Genomic DNA, 17,804 nt, shown 5'->3' with positions numbered 1-17,804 from the left:
CTCACTGCAGGACGCTCCTCCAGGCTCTCCTGCCAAATTAAGTGAAGCACCTGAACCCAAACACAAACCCGAACCCCGAACCCGTTCACGTACCCCCTAATTTATACCCTAACCACGAACCCCCAACCTGTACCCCCTAACATATACCCTCACCTAACCCCTCTCCTGTGGTCACACAGAGGGACATCCATCAACTGTCATCACACGCACGGGAACCTCCATGACAGGCAACCCGCTTTCCATCCCAGCAGTGGATCAGAGCTGGGTTTTTTTCTCAGGACCTGGAAACTGATCCTCTGGTAAGCACAGAGGCTCCAGGCTTACAGTCTGAGGGATCTGAATCCCCTTGGACACTTGAGCTGGAACCCCTGTCGTAATAACAGAAGCAGAATGAGACATGTTGCTAGATTTTCAGATTTTATGGAAACAAATTTATTACAGCAGGGTGTATAGATGCATAGATATACACACAAATACACCATGGAGGGTGCTTTGTGGGAAAGAGCCACAAGTCAACATCCCTGAAGAGGCAACCCTCCTCTGTTTCCCCAACTCATCTCATCACATAAGTGGAAGAATTGTTCAATCTCTCTACTGTGCTGGGAATGTAAGGCACCTTTAAGCTGGAGTGGTTATGCTTTTCCTCTGCTGTTGAAATGATACTATTTATTCACACTCCCTGCACACGTAGGGCTTCTCCCCTGTGTGTGTCCTCTCGTGTGTGATGAGGTGTGACTTCACTGTGAAGCCTCGCCCACACTCCCTGCACACATAGGGCTTCTCCCCTGTGTGTGTCCTCTGGTGTGTGATGAGGATTGACTTCCTTGTGAAGCCTCGCCCACACTCCCTGCACACATAGGGCTTCTCCCCTGTGTGTGTCCTCTGGTGTGTGATGAGGATTGACTTCACTGTGAAGCCTTGCCCACACTCCCTGCACACGTAGGGCTTCTCCCCTGTGTGTGTCCTCTCGTGTGTGATGAGGTGTGACTTCTGTGTGAAGCCTTGCCCACACTCCCTGCACACGTAGGGCTTCTCCCCTGTGTGTGTCCTCTGGTGTGTGATGAGGATTGACTTCCTTGTGAAGCCTTGCCCACACTCCCTGCACACGTGGGGCTTCTCCCCTGTGTGTGTCCTCTCGTGTCTGATGAGGTTTGACTTCACTGTGAAGCCTTGCCCACACTCCCTGCACACGTAGGGCTTCTCCCCTGTGTGTGTCCTCTCGTGTCTGATGAGGTTTGACTTCACTGTGAAGCCTTGCCCACACTCCCTGCACACGTAGGGCTTCTCCCCTGTGTGTGTCCTCTCGTGTCTGATGAGGTGTGACTTCTGTGTGAAGCCTTGCCCACACTCCCTGCACACGTAGGGCTTCTCCCCTGTGTGTGTCCTCTGGTGTGTGATGAGGTTTGACTTCACTGTGAAGCCTTGCCCACACTCCCTGCACACGTAGGGCTTCTCCCCTGTGTGTGTCCTCTCGTGTCTGATGAGGTTTGACTTCACTGTGAAGCCTTGCCCACACTCCCTGCACACGTAGGGCTTCTCCCCTGTGTGTGTCCTCTCGTGTGTGATGAGGTGTGACTTCTGTGTGAAGCCTTGCCCACACTCCCTGCACACGTAGGGCTTCTCCCCTGTGTGTGTCCTCTCGTGTCTGATGAGGTTTGACTTCCTTGTGAAGCCTTGCCCACACTCCCTGCATACGTAGGGCTTCTCCCCTGTGTGTGTCCTCTCGTGTGTGATGAGGTTTGACTTCACTGTGAAGCCTTGCCCACACTCCCTGCACACGTAGGGCTTCTCCCCTGTGTGTGTCCTCTGGTGTGTGATGAGGATTGACTTCCTTGTGAAGCCTCGCCCACACTCCCTGCACACGTAGGGCTTCTCCCCTGTGTGTGTCCTCTGGTGTCTGATGAAGTGTGACTTATCTCTGAGATCTTGCCTACAATCTCCACACTTGACTGTTACTCTGCTTGGCAGCCCTGCCCTCACAGATGATTTTGCTGTGTCCTGTGCATTCACTTCCTGGTTGATTCTGGGACTTTCCTCTGCCTTTCTCTCACCCTCCCTCGAGGCCTCCACCTGTCCTTTGCGAAGGCTGCAAAAGGCCGCTGAGATCTGTCTCTGCCTTGTCCTGGTGGACACGGAGCTGGAATTTTCAATCACCTCTTGACCTTCAGCCGTGTCATTCCAGCTGTGTGGATCAAGCGGTTCCCGGTGCTCAGTCCCCCGACAGGGGTTCACTGGTTGCAGGCGTCTTGGTGATGTTTTTGGGAAGACCTGAGAGGAGTGACTGCGCTCCGTATGTCGACTGAGGAACTTGTGACTGGAGAAGGCCAGTGAGCATGAGGGGCAGGGATGGATTTCTGGCTTTGGCTCTGCTGAAACAGGAGGGTTCTTGGTTAGGGCAGACAGGCAGGCTGGCCACCTGCTTTGCAGTGGGTGAGGCCTGCCTCACTGACTTTATTTTCTTTCTTTCTTTCTTTCTTTCTTTCTTTCTCTCTCTCTCTCTCTCTTTTCTTTTCTTTTTTTAAAGAACATTCATTTCTTTTTAACTGAATGGCAGATTTACAGAGAGAAGGACACACAGAAAGATCTTCCATCCACTGATTCACTCCCTAAATGGCTGCAATGGCCGAAGCTGAGCCAATCTGAAGCCAGGAGCCAGAGTTTCTTCTGTGTCTCTCACACGGGTGCAGGGGCCCAAGGCTTTGGGCCATCCTTCACCACTTTCCCGGGCCACAAACAGGGAGCTGGATGGGAAGTAGAGCAGTTGGGATACGAACTAGCACTGATATGATTCTAGCCCTGCCCTCTGTGGCACTTTTGGGAGTGAACCAGTAGACGGAAGATCTCCCTCTGTCTCAACTCTGCTTTCAAATAAATAAGTAAATCTTAAAAACAAAACAAAACAAAAAGATAAGGCCCAGTGCCATGGCTCAGTGGCTAAATCCTTGCCTTGTCACAAAATGAATGCCAGTTCATATCCCCAGCACTCCACTTTCCAGCCAGCTCCTACCTGTGGCCTGGGAAAGCCGTAGAGGATGACTCAGATCCTTGGGACCCTGCACCCACATGGGAGACCTGGAAGGGACTCCTGGCTTTGGATTAGATCAGCCCTAGCTATTGCAGCCACTTGGGAAGTGAATCAAAGGATAGAATATGTTTATCTCTGTCTCTCTCTCTCTCTGTAAATCTACCTTTCCAATAAAAACAAATCTAAAAAAAAAAAGTGAGTCGGGTCCGGCGCAATAGCCTAGCTGTTAAGGTCTTCGCCTTGAACGTGCCAGGATCCCATATGGGTGCCGGTTCTAATCCCAGAGGCCCCACTTCCCATCCAGCTCCCTGCTTGTGTCTTGGGAAAGCAGTTGAGGACGGCCAAGGACCTTGGGACCCTGCACCCCTGTGGGAGACCCGGAGGAGCACCTGGCTCCTGGCTTCGGATTGGCTCAGCTCCAACTGTTACGGTCATTTGGGGAGTGAACCATCAGACAGAAGATCTTCCTCTCTCTCTCTCTCTCCTCTCTGTATATCTACCTTTCCAATAAAAACAAATCTTAAAAAAAAATGCCTACACATTGACTCAACTGACTAATCCTCTAGCAGCAAGCACTGGGATCCTATATGAGTACCAGCTCATGTCCTGGCTACTCCAGTTCCCATCCAGCTCCCTGCTTGTGGCCCGGGAAAACAGCAGAGGACGGCCCAAAGCCTTGGGACCCTGCACCCACATGGGAGACCTGGAATAAGCTCCTGGCTCCTGGCTTCAGATCAGTTCAGCTCCGGCTGTTACAATCATTTGGGAAGTAAACCAACAGATGGAAGACTTCTCTCTGTCTCTCCTTCTCTCCATAAAGCTGCCTTTTCAACAAAAATGTTTTTTAAGTATGAATCTTTAATTTAAAACCCACCTGGATTAAAATTGGACTGACTTTACAGTGCATTGGGTTCTAGTTAGAGATGAACCACAAACGTCCACAAGCAGAATTCTTTCTTTAGAGTAAAGTGTTACTAACCTCTGCCTGCCGTGAGCTCTTCCTTCCACTTGCTGCCCCATTTGATACCCAGCTCCTGGCCGTACTCATCCCCATACCAGACCAGCAGCTCACAGCCCTGCCTGACAGCCCGGCAGGTGCGGTAGAATATCTGCCTGTGGTACTGGAAGGCCACCAGATTCTGCTCCTCGTCGTTCCGAGCACAGTTCACATACCTGGGTGGAAACAGACGCTGAGTTCCCATTCAGTCAGATTTGATCCCTGTCTGTCACCTGATGGTCTCCAGCCTCTGTTAGATTTATCAACCACCCAAGAAAGAAAATACCAGCCAAGTACAAACAGGCCTTTATTATGCAAAGAGTAGTCCGTTCCTGGGCCTTTCCCAAGCAGCGGAGGGACGCACAGGGGAGGAGAGGACCGCAGGTGGGAAAGACAAGCTGGGTAGCAGACGAAGTTTTTATACCTCCTCTGACATGGGTGCTGGCATTGGCCCTGCCTGGGCCTGCTAGGACAAGGAATGTTGACCTTCGTCCGTCATTGACCCTTGCGTGGCCTTGACTGCCTTCGGTGTATGCCAGCTCTCCGGCTGAGGTCACTGTGCTGTCTACTCACTTCCTGTAACCACAGTAACCATCACCCTTCTCCTTGCCTCCTCCCCACCCCCAACTCTGGAAGAGCTTTCTCTTCTTACTTGGTCTCTCTCACAAGCTCAGTGAATTCCCAGGTCTGTTTACACGGCGCTCATCCTGCCAGCTTTTCTCTCTTCCCTGATCAGCCAAGACCCAAGCCCAGGCTCACCTCACTGGGAGGGAGCAGTGACGTCAGCTTCTCTAGGGTCAAACGACCTTCGATCTTCGGTTGATGCTTGGTGAGTGAGCCTGCTCCTGCCTCCACTCAACTCTTCGCTGAAGTCTACCTTCTTCTTTTGAAACGTTTGAAATTTTACTATTTTGACGTCTGCCTTCTTCTGGGAGGCCTTTCTCTAACCTCCCCAGGAACCATTTCCCTACCTTCCCAGGTTCCCATAGCAACAGAGCTGTCTTCCTCATCCACATTTCTTATCTGCTGAGGAAGACCCTCTCAGAGACCCATGGTCTTGCCACAGCTCATGTCTCCCCAGGACTCAGAACACAGAGAGGTGGGGCATCTGCTGGCTCACTTCCCAAACGGCTACAACAGCCAGGACTGGTTCAGGCTGGAGCCAGGAGTTTCATTCAGATTTCCCACGTGGGTCAGGGGCCTAAGTACGTGGGCTTCCCTAGGCACATTAGCAGGGAGGAAATTGAAAGTAGAACAGCTGTGATTTGAACTGGAGCTCTTATGGGATGCTGGTGTTACAGGAGATGGTGTAGCCCGCTACACCACGCCAACCCCCCGGGACCCAGTTTTGACCTCACTGAGGTTGGGACGACTTCCTGCCTCAAGATTCATGGTCCTTTGCTTTAAGTTGTCGAGACACTCTGTAGTTCTCTACAGCAAGGGGAAATTACAGCTAAAGACACAGGTTTTATGGTCCAGATATTGAAGTCCATTTTCAACACTGGAAATGCTTAGTAAATGTTGGTTATGCAGTGAATCCAGTGTCCCCAGTGGATCTAGGCTCCTTGAGGTTACCCTTCTGCCCCCATTTTATCCAGTATATAGATTATGTTTTGATGAAAGATAAGTTATAGTTCTTATATTTTATATATTTTAAAAATGGTCATGAGAGTGAAGAGCATTGTCTGCAGATGGCAGAGGAACAGTGGATGTAAAAACACCTGAGGGGGCATAAGCAGAAAGACATCCCAGCCTTTGAGACACAAATGTGCTCCTCTGTGGGCCTCACCTCATCCAGTTGGCCTGAGACGGATCCTTTCCATCCACGTACTCATAGCGGTTCCTTCCCTTGGTGATCTGAGTTTCAGAAACAGAAGTTAAAGTCTTCCAGAAGTGGGAGCTCATCTGTTGTCAGTGTTCTTGGGCCCCCATGGCTTCAGCCACTCGTGGTCCCCACACAGCGCGTTCCTGGCACCCTCGGGGCAGAGGATCTGGGAGGAGGCACTGCTGCTTCTCTACTGCCCTTGCCCTGCTCTCTCTTACCCTCTCATTTGTAAAAATTTATTTTACAGGGAAGGGGAGAGAGAGAGAGAGAGAGAGAGAGAGAGAGAGAGAGAGAGACCTGCAGGTTCACTTCCCTGATCTGAAGCCAGGAGCCAGGAGAATCTTTCAGGTCTTCCACATGGGCGAGAGGCCCAAGCACTTGAAACATCTTCCACTCATTTCCCAGGCCATTAGCAGGGAACTGGAATGTAAGTGAGCAGCCAGGACTTGAGCCAGGCCCATAGGAGATACTGGCACTGCAGGCAGAGGCTTAACCTAATATGCCACAGTGCCAGCCCCTTACATTCCATTTTACACAGGAGTTTTACATCTGTGCGAAAACCACCGAGTGAACCACCGAGGGGAAGGGAGCCAGGAGACAGGAAGCGGTGGCACTTCTCACCAGCCAGGAGTAGCCGCTATTGGTAGCCTCTTCCTCTTCTGTGACCTGGCCCTCATAGGGACCAAAATGCAGCCCTAGTGGCAGATCAGTCGTCTCATTCCACACTCCAAGTCCAGCTTCAGGGATGCCCGATGGTCCAATTCTCAGCCCAGAAGGCAGACTGAGGACTGAGCGATGAGGGTGCCCCTTGCCCACTGGGTTGTCCTTTACAAACGTCGGGGATCCATGAACAGCACAGCTTTCAATGAAGAAGTTCTGACACATCTCACAATCTAGGGATGAGAGGCAGGCTTAGGGAAGTGCGCTGCGTGTTGGTGGGACACAGAGCTGCAGAAGCAGCCCAGCCCTCACAACCTTTAGCCTCATTTGCCCTCCAAGTCACCAGAGGAGGGGAGCGATGTGGGGCCAGGTGACAAGATGAATGCTGTGTGAGCTTAGGGTCACTCACAGAGGTAGTCGTCATCCTGAGGCTCACTGCACTCTTTGTACGTCCGACTCTTCCTTTTCCTCAAGCTGTACATCTTCAGGTCCGTCTTTCTCCTTCCTTCTGAGTCGGAGAGAGAGGGTGAGTGAAGGTAGGAGGCTGAGCGCTTGTTCCTTCATCAGAAATGTGAAACTGCCTCCCATCAGATTGCTCCCCATGCTTCTATGCAACTTCTCTCTACCTCTTGCCCTTAAATATTGGCCCCAAAAGACCAAGATCTGGGGACCCTGGGATGACTTCGGGTAGCTGCCCTGGGTGCCGAGGCACATGGGAGGCCTGGGTAGTTTCTCCTCCTCTCTCCCCCTTTCTCCCGGATACAGGAAGAAAAAAAGACCCTTTGAAAAAATGGTCTCTTCTATTTTTTCCTAATCCTTGACCCTTCCCACCCTAATCTGTGGCACATGGCAATACATCCTTCTCAACTATACAAACATCATCAAACACACACACACACACAAAGAAAAAAAAACATGGCTTGCATTATCACAGATCATCCCTTGACCACCTCACATGTATCAACTATTCTATTTTTAATGCTTTCAGGTAATATGATGACTTTCATAAGTTCATGAAAAATTATGTGGATTTCAAAAAATTTTTTTACTGGACCTAGCAAGACTAGTGGCTAAAGTCCTCCCATTTGGCCACCAGTTCTAATCCCGACTGCTCCACTTCCCATCCAGCTCCCTGCTTGTGGCCTGGGAAAGCAGTCGAGGACGGCCCAAGGCTTTGGGACTCTGCACCTGCGTGGGAGACCCGGAAGAGGTTCCTGGTTCCCGGCTTTGGATCAGCACGGCACTGGCCATTGCGGCTCACTTGGGGAGTGAACCATTGGACGGAAGCTCTTCCCCGCTGTCTTTCCTCCTCTCTGTATATCTGACTTTGTAATAAAAAATAAAAAATAAATCTTTAAAGATAGTTTATTTAAGAAGCAAAGAGAAACAGAAAGAGGGAAACAGAGAGATGCCATCCACTATTCTTTCCTAAACAGCCTGGAGCCAGGAACTCAATCCAAGTTTCCCACTGGGTGGTCCTGGCGCGATGGCTCAGTGGCTAAATCCTTACCTTGCATACAACGAGATCCTTTATGGGCACTGCTTTGTATCCTGGCTGTTCCACTTCCCATCCAGTCTTTCCAATAAAACAAACAAACAAAAAACAAAAAACCTTAACAAAAAAGGTCCTGAGACATAATATTTGCAGCAGTGATGACGCAAGTGATTGAGTTCTTTTGTTTTTAAAGATGTAATTTTATTGGAAAGATTGATTTACAGAGAGAAGCAGATAGAGAGAAAAGATCTTCTGTCCACTGGTTCACTCCCTAAGTGTCCACAACAGCTGGAGCTGAGCCAATCTAAAACCAGGAGCTTCTTCTGGGCCTCCCATGCAGGTGCAGAGTCTCAAGGACTTGGGCCGTCCTCTACTGTTTTCCCAAGCCACAAGCAGGGAGCTGGATGGGAAGTGGAGCAGCCAGGACAAGAACTGACGCACATATGGGATCCCGGTGCTTGGAGGCGTAGGATTAGCCAAGCAGGCCATCATGTCAGGCCCACATCTCAGAGTTAGGGTTAGGGTGATGCTAGAGTCAGTAGCAGGTCAGGTCTGAACCGGGTCCTCCGGCGTGGGACCCGGGTTGAACTTGCACCTTCACTTGTAAGCTACCTGACTCCCGCTATGAAGTTTTTCTTCGTAGGCTATGTTTCCTTAACCTCATTTTGCAGATCAGCACCCAGAACCTCAGAGAAGTCATAAGATTCCCAAAGCCTTTAGTTCTTTTGTGTAGAGGATAACCCAAGTATGTAAATTCAAAATTAATGTATTCACAGGCTAGGCTCTATTGCAGTTAGTTTGTGGTCTCCTAGTTTAGTCTAGCATTGGTCTGCCCCACATATCCTGTTCGCCTCAGCCTTTCTAGAGGGCCTAGAGACTACAGTCCCCAAGTTCTCTTACCCAGTCTACGTGTGGAGTGCTGTCCAGACGCACTTGCTTCTTCAGGAGGGAACGCTGGCTTCCGGCCCTGCTGGGAACCCGCTGGCCTCAGGAAAGGTGCTGTTCGTGGTGCTTCCGTCACACTGGACTCATGATGTGTAGGCACCTTGGGCATTCCCTTTAACACAAGCGTCACATATTGAGAAGACAATATTCACGTCTTTAGCTCTTTAGGGCTTGCAGTGCATTTTCATGTGTATGACTCTGTTTGATGCTTCGACAACTCTGGGAGCTGTCTGAGGTGTCTGACTTCCTGGGGGCGGGGAGTGGGGGGAAGCAGTGTCTCAGTGGGTAAAATCCACATCCTAGGCCTCTGTCCCTCTGGCTGGTTTTTAATGTCTTCTGTGCAGACAGAAGAGCGGGAGGGAATGTACTGGGAAGACAAGCTGCAGAATAACGTCTGTGAAAGAAGATGGGGTGGGGGCTTACAGAGAAAAGGGAACTAACCTGACCAGTCATCCCTTGATGGATGGGAGAAGGTAGGAAAGCAGGGAGTGAGCTGCATCAGTGAGCTCAGGGAGAGGTGGAAGCAGTGACATGTAAAATGGTGCTGAAAGCTGCAAATTGCAATATCCTCAGAAGAATATTAGACTCTGCAATTAGATGAATTGATGCCTGGATCAATTCTGTTGAATTAAAGTGTACCGCAAGCTGATTTGCTTCAGCTTCTTTTCTTATTCTTTCGATGGTCTTACATATTATACAGGAATGTTCATTATGTGCTCTTGAATATGGATTGAATGTGAGATTAATAATTTTTCTCATGGCCCTGAGCTATGCCCAGGACTTCTGAGATCTGGGACCGAGTTGGGCTCTCCAAGAGCTTATCATGCAGAGGCAACAATCAAGTGACTGCAAGCCACAGGGAGCTGCCTCAGAAGAGGGGGCTGCCATTTCTCCAGCCAGGGTGCAGGTGAATTCAGCTGTAGATGTGTTTCCACCGGATGGGAACTGGTAGGAAGCTGCAAGTCTTTGCCATGAAGCCCAAAACTCCTCAGGGCTTAGCGATGCTTCCTCTCACCAGAACAAGTCCCTTGTGAGGGTGGGGTCCTTTCCCTGCTTGTCTGGACACTCACAATAAACTGCCTGTATCTTTGCAAGTATCCTGTAGTTAGTCTTAGCACATCTCTCACCTTGGCATGGCAGAGACAAATCAGACAAAATAGAAGATGACTAAAACAACACAAGCCTTATCAAGTTGGTGAACGTTTTAATGAACCTGTACGTGTTTTAGATGAATATTGGATTTCACTGTGACACCACTCACTGTGATCTCAAGTCTGTGAAATTCCTCGTCTGTAAAATGATTGTATCGCAGCACCTACCTCCTAGGGTTGTCACAAGGGTCAAGTGGATTTATTCATGGAGAACGCTTAAAAACAAAGTCTGAAATTCTGTGAAAAGTAGTGCTCTTCGTGACGGGCCAGACATCATGCTAGCGAGATCACTACCGGAAGACGCAGCTGCTACACACCACGCTGCTTCTCCACTGGGATGGGCCTAGCAGGAGTGTTCACTCAGCAGTGGGATTTGGGAGCTGCTCACCTTTTGATGTTTGCTCTGTTCCATTCTGAAGGTCATCCTAGGAGGCTTGACTGGAAGTGATAGCAAATCAGTGTTGGTTAGTGAACACTGCACGACTTTGGAGATCCTCATTAGAGAAGGAATTCTGAGTCAGAGTGGTGGCTCAGAATAGTATGATCCAGAATTACTTTAACATGCTTTCTGAAACTATCATTTTTATAAAGATTTTTTTTATTTTTGGAAGGTCAGATATACAGAGAGGGGGAGAAACAGAGAGGAAGATCTTCAGTCCGCTGAGTCACTCCCCAAGTGGCCGCAACAGCTGGTGCTGCGCCGATCTGAAACTGGGAGCCAGGAGCCTTTTCTGGGTCTCCCACGCAGGTGCAGGGTCCCAAGGCTTTGGGCCATCCTTGATTGCTTTCTGACGCCACAGGCAGGGGGCTGGATGGGAAGTGAAGCTGCCAGGATATGAACTGGCACCCATATGGGATCCCGGCAAGTTCAAGGCGAGGACTTTGGCCACTAGGCTACCGCACTGGGCCCAAACTGTTTGTGTAGAATAGATAAAACCAGGGCTGGTGTGATGGCTCAACTGGTTAATCCTCTACCTTGCAGCACTGACATCCCGAATGGGTCCCAGTTCATGTCCTGGCCGCTCCACTTCCCACCAGCTCCCTGCTTATGGCCTGGGAAAGCAGTGGAGGACGGCCCAAGTGCTCTAGCTCCTGCACCAATGTGAGAGACCCTTGTGGTCACCTGAGGATTAAACCAGCAGATGGCAGATTCCCTCTGTCTCTCTCTTAACTCTGCCTTTCAAATAAAAATAAGTACATCTTTACAAAATAAAAATAATACAAGTCTTTTTAAAAATTTGTGTTTATCTGCATTAACCATGAATAATCTCCAAAGGGAAATGAAGAACTCCCTCTACATCAGCATCAAAAAGAATAAAATACTGAATAAGCTTAACTGAGCCTGGGTTGATAATGAGGAACGATTACACAAAAATTAATTTTAAACGGGCTGAGGACCTGAAAGAAATTTTGCTACATGCTACAACATGGAAAACTCGGACATTTTGGTAAGTGAAGTAAGCCAGTCACAAAAAGACTAATACTGAATGATTTCACTTATATGAAGCATCTAAAGTCATCATTTCTTTTAAAAAAGATTTATTTATTATTTTTGGAAAGGCAGATATACAGAGGAGAGAGAGAGGAAGATCTTCCCTCTGATGGTTCACTCCCCAAGCGACCATAATGGCCGGTGCTGCGCTGATCTGAAGCCAGGAGCCAGGTGCTCCTCCGGGTCTCCCACAGGGGTGCAGGGTCCCAAGGCTTTGGGCCGTCCTCGACTGCTTTCCCAGGCCACAAGCAGGGAGCTGGATGGGAAGCAGGGCCGCCAGGATTAGAACCAGCGGCCAAATGGGATCCTGGCGCGTTCACGGTGAGGATTTTAACCACTAAGTTATCGCGCCAGGCCCAAGTCATCATTTTCATAGAAACAGATTAGAATTGTGGTTTCTAGGGTCTGAGAGCAGACCGATAGAGTGGAAGGTGACCCAGGAGACCTAAATCAGCGGGACACTGTGAAGACACCAAATCTTCAGATATGGCAAACTTTTGAACCAACTCTATCACACATCACACAGGAAACAACTGTTGTACCTAAAGCCTTACACTTTACAGCCTTTATAAGGAAAAAAAGAAGAAGATTAACCATTTCATCATTTGTCTCTTCCTGGGGTAAACAACTTCAGAGCCTGAGAATGTCATGTACCCCCTTAATAAAAGGCCCAATTGTAATCCTAACCCTAACCCTGCTTGATTTTTAATATGATTGGTAACCATTACATAAATCTATTTTATCGAACCCTACTCAAGCACATGCCAACCCTGCAGGAAATATGTAAAATTTCCCCAGCTGTAGGCAACTGTCTAGGCTGCCTTGTACCTAGGCAAGTGTTACACTGCTGGGAGAAAAGAGGCCAGTAGCTGGCAGCCACTCTGGGCCTGCTTAATGCCATCTTTGTGTTAACTATACCAGTGTGCCAGCACAGTTGCTTATTCTCTGGGGGGAAGGGAGAAGAGTGCCTTCACTCCACCACAGGCACATGCCAGCTGGGGCTGCTACCCCGACTGCTGCCACCATGAATGTGTGTGGGAGTGTGCATTGTTAGGGATGGGGGGATGGCGGACAGGTCAGAATGGGGACAACTGAGCACTTCTCTGACACATAAAATTTCTGGGGGTTTCCATGGCCGGGGTCACTGTACCCAGAGGTAATCAAGGAAGCTGAGATGCGGTAGATCAGAAGCAGGAACCCACAGGGCCTCCCTGGGTCAGCCCAAAGCACCCGACCACAGGCACAAGAGCAGACGCTGGGGAAGGCCAGATGAGGCTAGGTCATAGCACCTGCCAGTACTTACAAGAGCTATGTTAGGGGAGAGTTTGGTAGGGGTTCTTTGAGGCAACCCTGACTAGGCCACAGCACCTTATGAAAAAGTTTCAGGCCTGGGGATGAACCATGCCAGGCTGGATTGCAGCACATGCCAGCACTTGCAAGGACTGGGGCTGCGAACGGCCTGGTAGATCTTGGGGATGCATCTGCTAGGCTGCAGCACCCTCTGGTGGTGGGGGTGGGCCAGCCTGGGCCAGGCTGCAGCACCCATTGGTGTATGTGAGAGCTGGATCTGGAAAGGATCCTCAGAGGTCTGCAAAATTAAGCTGCAGCACCTGCCAATACAAGTAAGTGCCAGCTGTGGGCAGACCAGGACACAGCACCCACCAGTTCACACGGAAACTGGGGTTTGCAGCTGGTTGGAGCACTCAGTGTACTTGAGAGGTGGTTCTGGGGGTGGGCCTGGAAGGGGTCCTCAGGAGTCTCCCCACTAGGTTATAGCACCCACTGGTACAAGTAACAGCCAGTCTGGGGGTGGGCTGCACCATCGTACCTGCAGGCACATACAGGTCAGGTCTCAGCCTAGGCTTAGTTGAGGTTCTTGGGGTCACCCTGACCAGGCCCCTACTGATGAATGTGTTGTTGGGTCTGGGAGTGGACTAGACTAGGCTGAGCTGCAGTACCTACTGGTGCATCTGAGAGCTGGATTTAAAGAATCAACTCCGTAGCAGCTCTTAGGAGTCAGCATAAGTCCCAAGCAACACCACAGGGACATCTGGTCGGCCTTGGAGTACACGTTGTGGGACTGGGCCACCCCCATTGCTGATTCTGTGTAAGGAGAGACAGCACACTGGAATGCACATGAAAGACAGGACAGCTGCCTCTCTGATTCAACAGAGGACCTCGAGTGCTTCACAAAAAGATGGAAAAGAAGAGCAGGTTGTACAATGCTACAGGCCAAAGTCTCCACCACGCATCTGAGGCTATGGGCATACCAAAACACAGATAGCAAGTATGGGAAGTGATATCACTCCTGGTGCAAAGAAGCCAACAGGCCCTGACAGCAGTCGAGACTACTCAAGCAACACCCTCAGGACGAGACCAGGGGCCATCTCTGCCACGTGGTGCTGATGTGATCTGGCAGCAAGGAGAGGGGCCACATCTCCCTCCCCTCATCGCAGTCACAGGAGGGGAGTCCTCCTCTCTTCTCCTCCCTACTTTCTTCCCATCTACTCAGAGACCTGCAGAGACCCCTCACCCATGTAATAAACATTTAAAAATAAATAAATGCAAGTTTCAAAAAATATCAAAAAGAAATACGTGAATTTGTCACCAACAGAAGTGTGTGTGTCTGTGTGCGCACGCTTGTCACTTTGACCTCTGAGTCTCCACTGCAGGTTGCAGTCCACAGTGGGAGGGGCGGATGGGCCATCACTCAATGCTGCCTTTCAGTCACATCGGATGAAATAATTTGAAAGACGTGTTGCACGTGACATGCACATAGCCAACTTAAAGGGACAAATCTGTGTCAGGTGATTTCTCAGACCACGGAAAAAAGGAGCAAAGCTATTCAGATAGATGCACAGACGTGTGGTGAACCATGGCGCTCCATTCTCCACTGGAATTCTCCCTGATGAAGCCTTTCAGTGCGACCAGCAGTGGCTGTCACTCCAACAGCCTGGGGACCCAAGCTCCCTTTCCTGGGAGACCACAGTGCTTCTCTCCAGGTCAGGTCAGTTGATTCTATCCTAAACTGCCCTGTTCAAGCAGTAGACCAGGAAATGAGCCATTCACTTTATTTCCCATCAATTACACACCTTACTGTTTCCTTAATGCTGATGCTGGTCTGTGAAAGATGTAGGAAACAGAGAAACTAAATATTGTGTCATGCCCTCACTGGGAATGAAAACAGGCTCATTCTGAGTTCACACAATGTAAACATACATTAATAGATTACCCTTCATGTCACTTCCTCTTCTAAAACATCTGACTCAGTCATCACACTATGATGAGATCAGTGTTAGCAAGCCTTTGGGAGCATTTTAAGTTTAGTTAAGCTTTTCAGATCTGCTTTTTGATCAACAATGTTTAATAAAAACAAGTTACAGGGCCCAGCGGCGTGGCCTAGCAGCTAAAGTCCTCGCCTTGAACACCCCAGGATCCCATATGGGCGCCGGTTCTAATCCCGGCAGCTCCACTTCCCATCCAGCTCCCTGCTTGTGGCCTGGGAAAGCAGTCGAGGACGGCCCAATGCTTTGGGACACTGCACCCGCGTGGGAGACCCGGAAGAGGTTCCTGGTTCCCGGCTTCAGATCGGCGCGCATCGGCCCGTTGCGGCTCACTTGGGGAGTGAATCATCGGACGGAAGATCTTCCTCTCTGTCTCTCCTCCTCTCTGTATATCTGGCTGTGATAAAATGAATAAATCTTTAAAAAAAAATAAATAAATAAAAACAAGTTACAAAAGCAGTTTTAAATTGTAAACATACAAAGAATGGATAGTGAAAACCCTATCTATGCCTCACAGTTCAGCCAGTCTCTGCTGTTTTACACCCTTTATCTCCATTTCTCAATCCAAAGACAAAATTCAAAGCAAAGCAACGAAGCAAGCTGCAGCGGGGCACCTGCTGGCCCTGCGGTCACTCCTGCAGTGACACTGCTGGGACCGGTGTTCAGACACTGGGCCACTTGACTCCATAGGTAACGCAGTTGCTGTGGCCTAACAGGAGCATAAACTACAGCTGAGTCTTCAGCGCCCTGTGGTAGCTCCGAGACACAGCTAAGCCTGACCCCTGGCCCGGGTCACCTGGGACCCTCCTGGCCCTCACCTTGCGGTCTAGGCGTCCATTCCTCGTCGGAGTCGTCGGTGTCTTCCTCTCGGGCTCGGCCTGCCAGCCTCCGGCGGCACATGAAGGCCGGCCTGGGGGCTCTGAAACCTGTGCGGAAGCAGCGTCGTCATCCTCGAGGGCAGAGCCAGGAGGGCCAATAAGGGGTGGCCCTGGAAAGCGCCCCAAAGCCGAATGGGCCAGGAGGGCCGAGGCCACTCGCCAGCCCTGCGTGGCCACACCGCGCCCGGGACGGGGTACCTATGGCCCGCAGCGCGCTGTAGTTCCTCTTCACGTTGCGGTAGCGGAGCTTCTCCGACTCGCTCATCTCCGCCCACTCCGCCCTGGAGAAGTACACGCAAATGTCGCGGAAGGCATCGGGGACCTGAAAGACGCAGGTTCTGGTCACGGCGGAGCGCAGCCGGCTCTGTCCCCGGCCAGCCCCGCGCCCCGCCGACCCCGCACCCCGCCGACCCGCACCCCGGGCACTGTTGACCTCGCACCTCGCTCACCTCGCGCCCCGCACCGCGCACCCCGGGCACCACCGATCCCACCTCCCCACGACCTCGCAGTCCGCCGACCCCGCGCCCCGCAGACCTGCACCGCGGCCCCTCACCTCCTGCTCCCCCTGCGCCCTAACCCTGCCGAGGCTCGGCTCCAGGGGTGCGGCGCTCATGGCCCTGGGACCCCGCTCGGCCTCCGGTGCGTCCCGCCGCAGGCCGGGCTCCTGCCGGAGAGGAAGCACGGGTCGCAGAGAGCGCCCCCCGGAGGGGCAGAACTGGGGTCCCTCGGGGTCGTCAGGCCCTGCACGCCGAGTCCGGGCGGGGGACCAGCGGTGGGGATGTGGGGCGACGAGAAACTCCCTTGGGGTCCCTCAGGAGAGTGGACAGTGACCCTCAGGGCGGCGGGGTTTGGGGTCCCTCAGGGCGGCGAGGTTTGGGGTCCCTCAGGGCGGCGGGGTTTGGGGTCCCTCAGGGCGGCGGGGTTTGGGGTCCCTCAGGGCGGCGGGGTTTGGGGTCCCTCAGGGCGGCGGGGTTTGGGGTCCCTCAGGGTGGCGGGGTTTGGGGTCCCTCAGGGCGGCGGGGTTTGGGGTCCCTCAGGGTGGCGGGGTTTGGGGTCCCTCAGGGTGGCGGGGTTTGGGGTCCCTCAGGGCGGCGGGGTTTGGGGTCCCTCAGGGCGGCGGGGTTTGGGGTCCCTCAGGGCGGCGGGGTTGGGGTCCCTCAGTGTGGCGGGGTTTGGGGTCCCTCACTGTGGCGGGGTTTGGGGTCCCTCACTGTGGCGGGGTTTGGGGTCCCTCAGGGCGGCGGGGTTGGGGTCCCTCACTGTGGCGGGGTTTGGGGTCCCTCACTGTGGCGGGGTTTGGGGTCCCTCACTGTGGCGGGGTTTGGGGTCCCTCAGGGTGGCGGGGTTTGGGGTCCCTCAGGGTGGCGGGGTTTGGGGTCCCTCACTGTGGCGGGGTTTGGGGTCCCTCAGGGTGGCGGGGTTTGGGGTCCCTCAGGGCGGCGGGGTTTGGGTCCCTCACTGTGGCGGGGTTTGGGGTACCTTGGCTGAGGAGCTCTGGAGCGGCTCCAGGTGAGGGGATGTGGGGCGCGGGCTGGAGTTTAGAGTCCCCTGTCACTGCAGGGCCCGGCCCCGCCTCCCGTTCTCCTCACGCGCTGCCGCCTCAGCAGGGAAGGCGACCCAGGGGAGCCGAGACCGCTCCGGAGGCGCGACCAAGGGGGGAACGTCGATTGGCCGGCCGGGAGCTCAAGGGGCGGGACGAGGGCGGAGCATGCCTGTCAGTCACGGATGCCTCCACCCCCGGATCCAAGACCTGGGCGGGGAGGGATCTCCCCTGCGCCTGCGCCTGCGCCGTTGCCTCGGGCAGGACAGGACAGGGTTCGGGTTCAGGGCTCGGTTCCGGTTCGGGTTCTGGTTAGCGTCAGGATTAATGGGACAGACCAGAGGAAGAAGATGATTTTATCACTCTACACTGCGGCCATCATCCACACTTTCAGGAAGACTTTGTCTAAGAAAACATAGCCTTTTATACCCAGAAAGAACCCGGGTGTCATACAAAGCTTCCATTAATCCTCATCTTATGTGAAGCTAGAAATTCTGAAACTAGGGAGAAGA

The 17,804-nt window shown here is 52.1% G+C and overlaps 1 protein-coding gene across 1 annotated transcript; it reads right to left on the bottom strand.

Moving 5' to 3' along the window:
• Window positions 1–649: 649 nt before the first annotated feature.
• Window positions 650–17,430, bottom strand: LOC101535585 (histone-lysine N-methyltransferase PRDM9-like). Its single transcript, XM_058659635.1, has 11 exons — window positions 17,232–17,430; window positions 16,306–16,416; window positions 15,951–16,074; window positions 15,693–15,800; window positions 10,487–10,536; window positions 8,903–9,059; window positions 6,917–7,015; window positions 6,469–6,740; window positions 5,812–5,879; window positions 4,005–4,198; window positions 650–2,369 (listed from the first exon to the last, which is right to left on the bottom strand). Exons 2-11 carry the CDS (start codon window positions 16,363–16,365, stop codon window positions 667–669), a joined length of 2,835 nt encoding a protein of 944 aa, XP_058515618.1. The 5' UTR covers window positions 16,366–16,416; window positions 17,232–17,430; the 3' UTR covers window positions 650–666.
• Window positions 17,431–17,804: the final 374 nt, after the last annotated feature.

This window comes from Ochotona princeps, unplaced genomic scaffold (assembly GCF_030435755.1).
Source record: "Ochotona princeps isolate mOchPri1 unplaced genomic scaffold, mOchPri1.hap1 HAP1_SCAFFOLD_148, whole genome shotgun sequence".
Taxonomy (NCBI): Eukaryota; Metazoa; Chordata; class Mammalia; order Lagomorpha; family Ochotonidae; genus Ochotona; species Ochotona princeps.
Note: the sequence above shows the minus strand (reverse complement) of the source record. Positions and strands in the feature narration are given on the sequence as shown.